Here is a 13215-nt window from a genome sequence, read left to right as displayed (position 1 = left end):
TACTCCTAGGTATCTAACCAAGAGAATGAAAACATACAATCAAACAAATAACTATTCACAAGTATTCAACAGCATTACTCATTGTATCTAAAAACTAAAAAAAAAAAAGCATAGCCATTCAATGAAATATTTTTCAGCCATAAAAACAAGTGAAATGCTGATACATGCTGTAAAACAGATGAACTCTGAAAACACTAGGCTGAAAGAACTCAGACATAAATCACATATGGTATGATTCTATTTCTATAAAGTACCTAGTATAGACAAACTCCATAAAGACAGAAAGGAGATAGTGGGTTTTGGAAACCTTGGGGAGAATGGGATGAGGAGGAAGTGACTAAGAAGCATGGTTTTGTTTTGAAAGCAATTTGAAAGGAATTAAGACAGTGGTGATGGCTGTAAACATGGAATAACCTAAAAACTACTGGATGTACACCTTGAAAAGTTAAAATGGTAAATTTTCTATTATGTGAATTTCATCTACATAGACAAAAAAAAAAATGTATAGTAGCGGATACTAAACAAGATGCTACTGCAGAGATCCAAGTAAGAGAACCCATAGGCTGTGGAGCAGAGATGGAAAGTAGACTGCTTCTAAAGATATACTGAAGGTAGTACCAATAAAAATATTATCAATAACACTACAAACTCTGTTTATATTCAATCTCTAGATAAAGCACCAGGTCAGTCTCTAGGTAAAGCACTGGATAAGAGAACAAGATGCAACTATCAAAAGTTGTGATGATATAAACTAAGGTTACAAATGACAGAAATTGTACAGTTAGAAGATTAAAGATGTAGAACAGCAAACGGTTTCTGACCTTACACCAAAAAAAGTTCAGATACTGCCTATATAATTATGTAGGTAACACAAATCAGAAGTGAATAAAATTATCATTCACAACAAGGACTCAAAATATAAACTCTTTACTTTTGATAAAAGAGTTTGAAAGTGAAGAGGTAGCACCCTTCCATGGTGCTTTTTTGTTTTTTAACTTTACCAATGAGTACATATTGCCAATTCAGAATTTTGTAAACCTCAATAACTTAACCATTTTAAATAACAAATCACATGTAATATTCAAAGTACTGAAAACTAGTGAACAGAATACTTTTGATAAACCATATATAATTCAGGCTCCTTAAAAGACTATAAAAGTAGTGAGAACTTACACTAAAAACATAATGAACTAACCCAGAAATCTTTCACGTGAATACAAAGAGAATATGCAGCAATTTTATAATATCCAAATTTTAGAAACATTAGAAAATTATTAACAGATGATGATTATAAACCCAGAAAATCCAAATCAAATAAAAAACTATTGCAAACAAAAGCATATTTATTTGAAACACATGACATTAATACATCCAGAAACAACAGCCTTCTTATAAAGAGAAATAGAGAAACAAAGGGAGAAAGGAAACCACTTAGAAGATACAGTGAAACAAATTATTTCATTTTTATGAACCAAACAGGAGGCAGGATGACCTGGGATACATGTAACATAAATGTGCAAACCCTGTGGGTAGGTACTTTTTAAACTGTCCTTAAAAAAAAAAAGAAGTATTAACAAATGGAAACATCATGTTTTTATGTTGAAAAAACATCATATAAATATTCTAATTTTAAAACCAACACAATGCCAATAAAAATACTAATAAGCCTTTTTCTGAAATTATACATGAACATTCCAAAACTCTTGCAGAAAAATAACCATGCAGGAAAAGGAATGAAACAAAGGGAAAAAAAAAAGAGTAAAGATGAAAGAGTGAGTACCCGGCCCTACAGAAACACAACACAGCTTTAATCATAAAATAATGGAGAACAACATCTACAGAGATCATAGAACAGAAAAACAGTATGGAAATTCAGCTTGTGATAAAAATGCCCTTCAAAACGGTGGAGCAAAGATGATTAAGCAGTGTTGGGACTTTGAATATACCGACTTGGAAAAAGATAAAGCATCTGTATCTCATTGCCATGATAATTCCTTTATTTTTATCTTGGTGGTTTCAAAACATGGTGATTTTCTATCATTCCTACCACTCTTCTATAAAAATATGTTCTTCCCTACCCCACTATTTTGAGTAATCTCTATGGCTTCATGGATTCTTTAATCAAGGTGCTATATAATCCATTAACACTGTTCCATTAACCCATTAATCCATAAATGTTCAAATTACCCTAGATAGGCTCAGTGAGAGCCCTGTAAGGCTGTCCCCTGCCACGATCCTTTTACTATTTGAACACTTCCTTGCTTTCTGGCCCACAAAGATATTCCAGACTCACCTTTCACGTTCCCTGCTCCATACCTGAAATCAGACATTTCTCCAAAAAGTCCTGGCTTCTTTCAATGGGGGAATAGTCTTTAGAAACCAAAATCTGGACATCAGATATGTTTATTGCTACCGTGGTATCATTTCATTTAGACAACTTTAGTGGTCAGAAAAGGAAATAAATGTAAATATGTATACATACAATATACTTATGATTTTTATAAGTTTGTCCTGGTAACGCTAATTCAAATCCAATGCAACAAGTTTCTTCCTCACTTTCCCCCAGCCCATATTTGTACCGTCTCTCTCCTATTCTCTTTTCATCATAATGAAAAGTCTAATTCCCAAGACCAACAGGTTTTCATCTGCTCTATTCTACAACAAAAGGAAAACAAATTCAGAACTATTAAGCCCAACTACTGCTAACAACAGACTATTAAATAAATTTCAATTTTTTTTTGACTTATAACTAAATGATAACTTATTCCAAACAATAATGGAGTAACGTGTGTGGTGACTGTGGCTTACAGAAAAGTGTAAAGAATGACAGCCATGGTATGGAGGAAAGAAACGGGAACATGAAGTCATCTAGTGACTAGTCATCTAGTGTTATAGTTGTAGTAGATGTAGATTAGTTGTAAATATGTACTGCAAATAACATGGCGACCAATAAAATCTCTAAAAAAGGGTAACTGATAAGCTAAAACAGGGAAGAAAATTGGCAGCAAAAGAGTGAAAGTCAGAAAATGAAAGAAAAAAACAAGGGCAATGAATAGAAAACAGTTACAAATACATAATAATCCAACTAGTTCAATAATCAATTTAAGGATGAAAGGTCTAAAATACACTAATTAAAAGACAGATGCTGTCAGAGTGGATTAAAACAAGACCCAACCCTATGACATATACAAGAAATCCACTTTAAATATAAAGACACACACTGAAAAAAAAAATGAAAAGAAAAGAAGAAAGAAAAAGACACACACTGATTTAAAAAGTCAAAAGATGAAGAAAGATAATCAATGCTAACACTAAAAAAGGACCTCCCAGGTGGCTCAGTGGTAAAGAAATCGCTTGCCAATGTAGGAGTCTTGGGTTCAATCCCTGGGTTGGGAAGATCAGTAGAAGGAAATGGCAACCCAATTAAGTATTCTTACCTGGAAAAATCCCACAGACAGAGGAGCCTGGTGGGCAACAGTCCATGGGGTCACAAAAGCCAGACACAACTTAGCGACGAAACAACAACAACACTAATAAAACCTGGAGTGGTAACATTAATTTCAGAAAAAGCAGATCTCAGAACAAAGAATAGTCTGAGCGAGAAAAGGGGGTGATGGTGGAAGGGTCATTTCTCCAACATAATAACCCATGTGTATTCAGCAAACAAGAGAGCTTAAATCTGCATGATTTAAAAATTGACAGAATTACAAGGAGAAATAAACAAATCCATCTTTACAGCTGCAAATTTCAACTTGCCTTTATCACTAATAGATCCAGCAGGCAGAAAATCAATTAACAGTATAGCTGAACTGAATACCAACAAAAAAATCAACTAAATCTAATTGAATACTATATCTAACTGAATATAGAATACTGCATCCAACAACAGCAGACTACTCTTTCTTCCCAAGGTCATATGGATATTCACCATGACAGACCATATTTTGAGCCAAAAACACACGGTAACAAATTTAAAATAGAAATCATACTGAAGTACGCTCCTAAATAACAAGGGAAATAAACCCCAGGAATCAGTAAAAGAAAGACTGCTGGAAAACTTCAAAATACTTGGAGACTAAACAAGGTACTGAAAATACAACTTACCAACATAGCCCCCCGCCCCAGACGCCCCCTGCCACTTAGGAAGCACCACTACAAACAAAGCTAGTGGAGGTGATGGAATTCCAGCTGAGCTATTTCAAACCCTGAAAGATGATGCTGTGAAAGTGCTGCACTCAATATGCCATCACATATGGAAAACTCAGCAGTGGCCACAGGACTGGAAAAGGTCAGTTTTCATTCCAGTCCCAAAGAAAGGCAATGCCAAAGAATGCTCAGACTACCCCACAATTGCACTTATCTCACACGCTAGTAAAGTAATGCTCAAAATTCTCCAAGCCAGGATTTAGCAATACCTGAACTGTGAATTTCCAGATGTTCAAGATGGTTTTAGAAAATGCAGAGGAACCAGACATCAAATTGCCAACATCCACTGGATCACTGAAAAAGCAAGAGAGTTTCCAAAAAATACCTATTTCTAATTTATTGACTATGCCAAAGCCTTTGACTATGTGGATCACAATAAACTGTGGAAAATTCTTCAAGAGATAGGAATACCAGACAATCTGACTTGAGAAACGTCTATGCAGGTCGGGAAGCAACAGGTAGAACTGGACATGGAACAACAGACTGGTTCCAAATCGGGAAAGGAGTACATCAAGGCTGTATATTGTCACCCTGCTTATTTAATTTATATGCAGAGTACATCATGAGAAACACTGGGCTGGAGGAAGCACAAGATGGAATCAAGATTGCCGGGAGAAATATCAATAACCTCAGATATGCAGATGACACCACCCTTATAGCAGAAAGTGAAGAGGAACTAAAAAGCCTCTTGATGAAAGTGAAAGAGGCGAGTGAAAAAGTTGGCTAAATTTTAGTTTTAGAAAACTAAAAACATGGCATCCGGTTCCATCACTTCATGGCAAATAAATGGAGAAACAGTGGAAACAGTGGCTGACTTTATTTTTGGGCGCTCCCAAATCAATGTAGATGGTGACTGCAGCCATGAAATTAAAAGACGCTTACTCCTTGGAAGGAAAGTTATGACCAACCTAGACAGCATATTAAAAAGCAGAGACATTACTTTGCCAGCAAAGGTCTGCCTGGTCAAGGCTCTGGTTTTTCCAGTAGTCATGTATGGATGTAAGAGTTGGACTATAAAGAAAGCTGAGCACCGAAGAATTGATGCTTTTGAACTGTGGTGTTGGAGAAGACTCCTGAGAGTCCCTTGGACAGCAAGGAGATCCAACCAGTCCATCCTAAAGGAGATCAGTCCTGGGTGTTCATTGGAAGGACTGATGTTGAAGCTGAAACTCCAATACTTTAGCCACCTGATGCTGAGAGCTGACTCATTGGAAAAGACCCTGATGCTGGGAAAGATTGAGGGCAGGAGGAGAAGGGGACAACAGAGGATGAGATGGTTGGATGGCATCACCGACTCAATGGACATGGGTTTAGGTGAACTCTGGGAGTTGGTGATGGACAGCGAGGCCTATGTTCATGGGGTCACAAAGAGTCGGACGCGACTGAGCGACTGAACTGAAAATATGTGTGACACAGCAAAAGTAGTGCTTAGATGAAAACTGATAACACTGATGCACTTATTAAGAAATGTCTAAAACTGGAAATCTACACTTCCACATTAAGAAACTAGAAAACAAACAAATTAAATCTAAAGTAAGTGGGGGAAAAAATTAAAAATCAGAAGAAATCAATGCCATAAAAACAGAAAATCAGTAGAAAAGAAATCAGTCAAATCAGAACTTAGTTCTTTAAAAAGATCAATAAATTGATAAACCTCTAGTCAGGCTCGCCATGGGAGAGAGAGAGAAAGAAAACAAACTACTAATATCAGAAATCTTTTGAAAGAAAATACAGACTACTAACATGAGAAATTCATCACTACTGAATCTCACTGATACAAGTATAATAAAGAAACATTATGAACAACTATATGCCAACCTAACTTATATGAAATAAACCCACTTCCTTGAAAGGCAAAGTCTACCAGGACAAGAAAGAGATAAGTCAAATAGGCCTACATCTATTAAACAAATGTTAATTAACAATTAATAAGCTTCTAAAACAGAAAACATCAGGGGCAGATAGTTTTTGTAATTCTACCAAAACTTGTAATTCTACCAAAACATTCATAGAAAAAAATGATACAATTTCTCCACAATCTCTTCCAGAAAATCGAAGCAGAAAGGGCACTTCCTTGCTCATTCTATGAAGCAAGCATTTCCCTTATACCAAAACCAGAAAAAATATACCAAGAATGGAAAACTAAAGACCACTATCTTTCATCAACATAAATGTAAAAATCCTCAATAAACTGTTACCAAATTAAATGCAGCAATGTATAAAAATAATTACACCCCAAAATCAAGTGGGATTTATTCCAGGTGTGCAAGACAGTTCAGTACTCGAAAAACAATTAACATAATCGATCACATTAATAGGCTTGACAAGAAAAGTCATACAATCATGTCAATAGATGTAGAAAAAGAATTGGACAAAATTCAACCAGATAAAGGGCTTCCCTCATATTTCAGTTGGTAAAGAATCCGCCTGCAACGCAGGAGACCCTGGTTCGATTCCTGGGTCAGGAAGATCTGCTGGGGAAGGGATAGGCTACCCACTCCCATATGCTTGGGCTTCCCTTGTGGCTCAGCTGGTAAAGAATCTGCCTGCAATGAGGGAGACAAGGATTCGATCCCTGGGTTGGGAAGATCCCCTGGAGAATGGAAAGGCTACCCACTCCAGTATTTTGGCCTGGAAAATTCCATGGACTATATAGTCCATGAGGTCGCAAAGAGTCAGACATGACTGAGCAACTTTCTCTTACTTTCACCCAGATAAAAACACTTATAAGTATAAATAGACAGAGGTTCCTTCAACCTGATAAAGGACATCTACCAAAAACCCATAGCTAATATCATACTTAATGGTGAAAGAATGAATGCTTTCACCACATATCGGGAAAAAGACTCAGATGTCTATTCTTGATACTTTTACTCTACACTGTAATGGAGGCTCAAGGAAGGAGATTACACAAGAGAAAGAAATAACAAGCATCCAGATTGGAAAAGAATAAGTAAAATTTCTTCTATGTGCAGATGACATGGATCTTGTATATATAAAAATATTAAGAAACCCACTAAAAAACTATGAGAATAAATAAGCAAGTTCAGCAGAGTTGCACGACACAAGATCAACATACAAAAACAAATGTATTACTATAGGACAGCAATGAGCAATCTGAAAACTAAGAAAAACAATTCCATTTACAGTAGCATCCAAAAAGAATGAAATAGTTAGAAATAAATTTAATAAAAATCGGGCAAGACTTATACACTGAAAAAATACAAAACACTGCTGAGTGAAAAGATATTCCATGTTCATGGAATGCTAAATTTAACACTGTTAAAAATGCAATATTCCCCAAATTGATCTACCTATTCAATGCAATGCCTATCAAAATCCCAGTTGACTTGACTTTCTTGAAAAAACTGAGAATTCTCTAGAGATTCTTTGACACTGAACAACAAAAATAAATAAGTAAATAAATTCTTGGTAAGTTGTTGGTTCAGTGGCTAAGTCATGTCCAACTCTTGCAAGTCCATGAACTGTAGCCTACCAGACTCCTCTGTCCATGACAATTGTACTATGCCATAATTAAAAACTTAGGTTCTTCAAAATTAACAAGGATGAAAAGACAACCCATAGAACAGGAGAAAATATATTCAAGTTACATATCTGAATAGGGACTTGTATCCAGAATATATAAAGAACACTTACAATTCAACAACAAAAGAACAACCCCATTAAAAAGGATTTGAGAAGACATTTCTCTAAAGAAGATATATACATGGACAATAAGCACGTGAAAATATCCTCATAGTCAACATCTTTAACCATTAAAGTGAAAGTAAAGTCTCTAAGTCGTGTCCAACTCTTTGCGACCCCATGGACTGTAGCCTACCAGGCTCCTCTGTCCATGGGATTTTCCAAGCAAGGGTACTGGAGTGGGTTGCCATTTCCTTCTCCAGCTTAAGTCCAAATCAAAGCCACACTGAGATATCACTTCACAACAGACACAGTGGCTATAATCAAAACCCCAAATATTGGTCATATGAAGAAATTAGAACCCTTACACTTTGGCTGGTGGGAATGGAAAATGCTGTAGGCACTTTGGAAAATTGGCAGTTCCTCAAAATGTTAATCATAAAATTACAATAGTCATAGGATCCAGCAATTGCACTCAAGTGGAAATAAAAAAGGGTATCCATAAAAATTTATACAGAAATGTTCTAAGCAGTGCCGTTCACAAGATTCAAAAAGTGGAAATGATCCAAATGCACATCAATAATGAACAGACAAAAAAATCCAAACAATGGAACACTATTCAGTCATAAAAAGAAATAAATGAAGCACTGATACATGCCACAACATAAGAGAATCTTGAAAGCATAATGCCAAGTAAAAAAGCCATAAATAATCGCATATGATTTCTTTATGTGAAACGTCCAAAGCAGAAAAATCTATTGGTTGGAGGGAGTTTCAAGAGGGAGCGGACATGCATATACCTATGGCTGATTCATGTTGATACATGGCAGAAACCAACACAATATTGAAAAGCAATCAACCCTCAATTAAAAATAAATAATTTTTTTTAAAATAAAGTATGTTGTTGAAAAAAAATCTTAGAGACAGAAAGTAGATGACAAATGGGTCTTAGTTTGGAGGGAGAGGGAGCACTCAAAATGGGGAGTCACTGTTAAAGAAAACATGGTTTCTTTCTAGAGTGATAAAAATGTTCTAGAACTAGATCGTGGTGATGGTTGCATAACTCTATAAATATACTAAAAACAATGATACATTTTTAATTTTATAATGTGAATTATCTCAATAAAAATTTTAAAATATACATGTCTATCTAAATTGAGAACTTTATTGAGATAGAATTCACACACCATAAAATACATGAAAATACATTTTTTGAAACATGAGAAAAACATGAAAGGAATCAATCTGTTAAAACAGTAGGAAGGCAAGCTAGCTGAACTCTGCAACAATCCACTTGAGAGGTGATACAGGCTTGGACAAGAACAGTGCTGGTAAAGAACACGGAGAAAAGTGGAAGGACTACAAAGACACTCCAGAAGATGTGAATGGATGAGGAAGGAGCAGGTATTAAGAATAACTTGCATTATGCATTTGCTTGTTTGTTCTCTTTCTGCCAGAAGTTGGGACAAAGTTCAGAAAAACTATTTTTAAAATGGGTCACAATTACAAGCAGAAGTCTGTTGGACTGGGAGAAGGTTGGTAGGGACAGGAGACAGGTCATTCCAGGAGGTGTGTGCAGAAGCACTGCCACATAAGAGCAGGAAAAGGTAAGGCTTAGGTGCAGCAGAAAGGAGATGAATGATCTGTAAATGTCTGTAGGTGTGAGAGCTTGCAGACATTAGAGACTACTGCTGCTGCTAAGTCACTTCAGTCGTGTCCAACTCTGTGCAACCCCATAGATGGCAGCCCACCAGGCTCCCCCGTCCCTGGGATTCTCCAGGCAAGAACAGTGGAGTGGGCTGCCATTTCCTTCTCCAATGCATGAAAGTGAAAAGTGAAAGTGAAGTCGCTCAGTCCAACTCTTCGAGACCCTGTGGACTGCAGCCTACCAGGCTCCTCTGCCCATGGGATTTTCTAGGCAAGAGTACTGGAGTGGGGTGCCATTGCCTTCTCCGTTAGAGACCACTAGAGGTTTCTAAATGAACAGAGATGCAATTCTTGCTTGGCCTTGAAAAAACAACCCCAGCACCAAGGCAAAGAATGAACTGGGAAGGAGAATGACTGAAGATCTATAACAGAGGCCACTGCAGGAAACCAGGAAGAGACCTTTGTAAACCATAACCAGTACCACTGCCCTAAACGCTCAGTAGGCTGGACAACAATGCAAGAAACAACGACTCAAGAAAGCTGGTGTCTAACTGAGCTTCTGCAATAAATTACAAACATGGAACTCAGAAAACCTATGAGAGCTGATATATTCTGCACTTACCTACCTCTAGCAGCCTAACAAGGCCGACAGCACAGAGAGCAGTTTGGGGCTCCTCTGACCCCTAGCAGAGTCATCATACTGCCTGCAGACCACTGAGAGGACAAAATTTTGGACTCGCCTCTAATGAGACGCAAAGACACCATGGAGACTCCTTCACTTTCATCAGCCTTAACAGGATGTTTTTCTTTGCACTGCTTATTGCTGGTTTGACAGTAAAGCAAAGCATATATAATGTTAGACAAAACTAAATTGTCATCTGGCCAATCTTGAAAGGAAGCGGGTCAATTTTCTTTAAAAACTGTATTTACTAATAACTGATTTTTACATTTCAAGTGACTGAAAACATTCTGAATTTATACTCTGATCTCTTTCCGTTCATCCAGTTGAAACCTAACTGAAGGACTTTTCAGAAATTTTATGAAAATTAATTTTCAGTGTGCATTATTTAGGTTAAAAAAATACAGAATATGATGCATATTACTAGCTGAACCTGCAATGCTTTTGTATCTAATGTACTGTTGGTACACCTAATGTAACTGAAATCCTGACAAGACTAAGCTTACCCAAAAGATGGGAGGATTCACGGCTCTAGTCACTCCAGTGCTAATCTACTTTCCAATCGAATTTCTCAGTATTCTGCCTGTTATGCCATACTACAACCACACTTGCCCTATGACACTTCCCCAGAACACCATACATGTTCATATGTCATGCCTTTAACCATGCTCTTCTGTCAGGAATAATAAATAAATAAAATAACTCATCATATACTTCAGAGCACCCACAAGAGCTACATTGATATTTAGTGGGCAATTAATATCACACTCCCATCTAGTCTCCACAGCAGCCATACAAAGTTTGTATTACTTTTTCTATATTACACACAAGAAAGTTGAAGCACAGAGAAGTCTGCCTCAGTAATGTCAAATTCCATTGCAAGGAATGCCTTGGACAGCATATACATCTGGCAAAATCCTAACTTGATCCTCAGAACCTCCCCTCTGGAATCTTCCAATCTCACCGAATATAGCTGATCATATGCCTATTTCGGGTATTACAACCTTTTGCTCTCATCAAGCCTTTAAAGTTAGCATAATTTTTTAAATCACCAGTATCTTTCTTGATATACTAGGAGCTTCAAGGTATCAATCATGACTTAACTGGTTTTGCACTTCTGCTTAACAGATTATAGGTGCTCAATAACTACATGTCAAAATTCAGAGACTACCCTTCTGGCACACTGCTATTTCCACCTTTCATGATCCATTTAGCTTCTCCCAACAAGGCAAGTGAAAGGCGTTGGGCTTTAACAGCATTCCTACCGACTGGCACACACCCTGGATCATAACCCTTCCTCCCACTGTACTATTTTGCTAAAGCATCTGTCTCCTCCCACTAAAGGAGCTCAAGGGCAACATCAATACCATCCCCAATTGTGTCTCCTCCAGGCTTAGCAAAGGAACTGGAAAACCAAGAAAATACTCAAAATTGTCTAACTGTGAAGTGAAATAGTCCACAAAACTATCTTTCTAAGATAAAATGAACAAAGGGAAGTTTTTTTTTCCAGATGAACAGCTTTAAATTGACGAATACTCTAATAAAGCGCACTTGCACTGCAGCTTCTAAAACTCTCCCCTACATAGCTGAGTTAACCGAAAGCAGTTACAGAGCAAGAACGAAATCTGGAAGCAAATATCATTCACCCGGTTTATTAACCTTGGCTCATCTAGAGATGAAAGCGTAAGCTGCATTTCTGTCTTTGGCGCCAAGGGCCTCTTTTGCAGGTAAGCTGCTCCGTAGTACATCTTTAGGCATGTGCTTAGTTGCTTAGTCGTGTCCGATTCTTTTCCACCCCAGGAACTGTACCCCGCCAGGCTCCTCTGTGCATGGAATTCTCCAGGCAAGAATACTGGAGTGGGTTGCCATGCCCTCCTCCAGGGGATCTTCCCAACCCAGGGATCGAACCCAGAGATCGAACCTGGTCTCCCGCATTGCAGGCAGATTCTTTACCATCTGAGCCACCAGGGAAGCCCTCTTTAGGCAGGGGAAGCACTCAAAGCTGCAAAGCGTTAGTGGGGGAAGGGAGGACACCCCTCCTCGAGCCTCTCCGTAGACACTGACGTCAGCCCGAACACGCGACCTTGAGACCCTTTCCTAAGGCCCGCGATCACCCGGGTCACACCCCTCACCTCGGTTCTCCTCCTCCAGGTACCGCACCCGCAGCTCGTCCTCAGTCTTAACCTCTGCGCTGTAGCCCCTCTGCCAGGCCGCTCCCCCGGCCGCGGGCGTCCAGCCCCGGGCCCATATCGTTGAGTCGACCCGCGAGCACGTCCAGGAGCCGGACAGCCTCCACCTGGGGCCTAGCCGCGCACAGCAAGCGGCCACCAAGCGGGCACGGCCGGCCTGCAAGGTGCCCAAGGCCCCAGGTGCCGCGGCAGCCGCCACCGCCATGTTGTCTGTTTACGGCGTGGGCCCGCAGCTGCTGCCCCGCCCCCGTCGCGCGCTCGCCAGCCCCGCGCACGCCGCAGGGCACGCCCAGGCCCCGCCCCCGGCTCGCCCCGCCCAGCCACGCCCCCGGGGTCTCCTTCTGCTGACAGTCTCAGACCGGGAATCCTCGCCCCGCCCAGCACCGATGACGGAACTTTCCACACGCTCAGGCCTCCCTTGTCTGACACGAGGTGTACTAACTAGCTTGTCCACTCAAGGCAGCGGGAAAGTAACTCTCCAAGGCTGTGGAATATTCTTAGGGAAACAAGAATTCCTGGGCGAGAGCCCCTCCCTGCACTCTCTGGGGTCTTGAGTTAGCTGCAAAGGTAAACCGAAATGTTTGGTCTCAGGTTTGGCTGACAGGCTAGAAGCACTGCCTGAGACTCCGGTTTTCTCACGCATGTTGAGTCTTGATATTGTTGTTTAATCGCTAAGTCATGTCCGACTCTTTGCGACCCCATGAACTGTAGCCCACAGGCTCCTCTGTCAATGGGATTTCCCAGGCAAGAGTACTGGAGTGGAGTACTTCTTCAGGAGATCTTCCTTCTTCAGGAGATCCCCTTCTTCAGGAGATCTTCCCCATCCAAGCATCAGACCTGCGTCTCCTG

General features: G+C 39.4%; 1 protein-coding gene across 8 annotated transcripts in view; it reads right to left on the bottom strand.

Moving 5' to 3' along the window:
* Positions 1-12624, bottom strand: part of AUH (AU RNA binding methylglutaconyl-CoA hydratase) — a 219048-nt gene extending 206424 nt beyond the window's left edge. For all 8 annotated transcript variants that reach the window (XM_065946655.1, XM_065946657.1, XM_065946661.1 and 5 more), the window contains exon 1: positions 12310-12624. In XM_065946655.1, the coding sequence (XP_065802727.1) occupies positions 12310-12571 (262 nt within the window). In that variant the 5' untranslated portion in view covers positions 12572-12624. The remainder of the gene's footprint in view (positions 1-12309) is intronic.
* Between the last annotated feature and the right edge of the window lie 591 nt (positions 12625-13215).

This window comes from Muntiacus reevesi, chromosome 10 (assembly GCF_963930625.1).
Source record: "Muntiacus reevesi chromosome 10, mMunRee1.1, whole genome shotgun sequence".
NCBI classification, from domain to species: domain Eukaryota; kingdom Metazoa; phylum Chordata; class Mammalia; order Artiodactyla; family Cervidae; genus Muntiacus; species Muntiacus reevesi.
The sequence above is the reverse complement of the archived record's forward strand: the minus strand, read 5'-3'. Positions and strand labels throughout refer to the sequence as shown.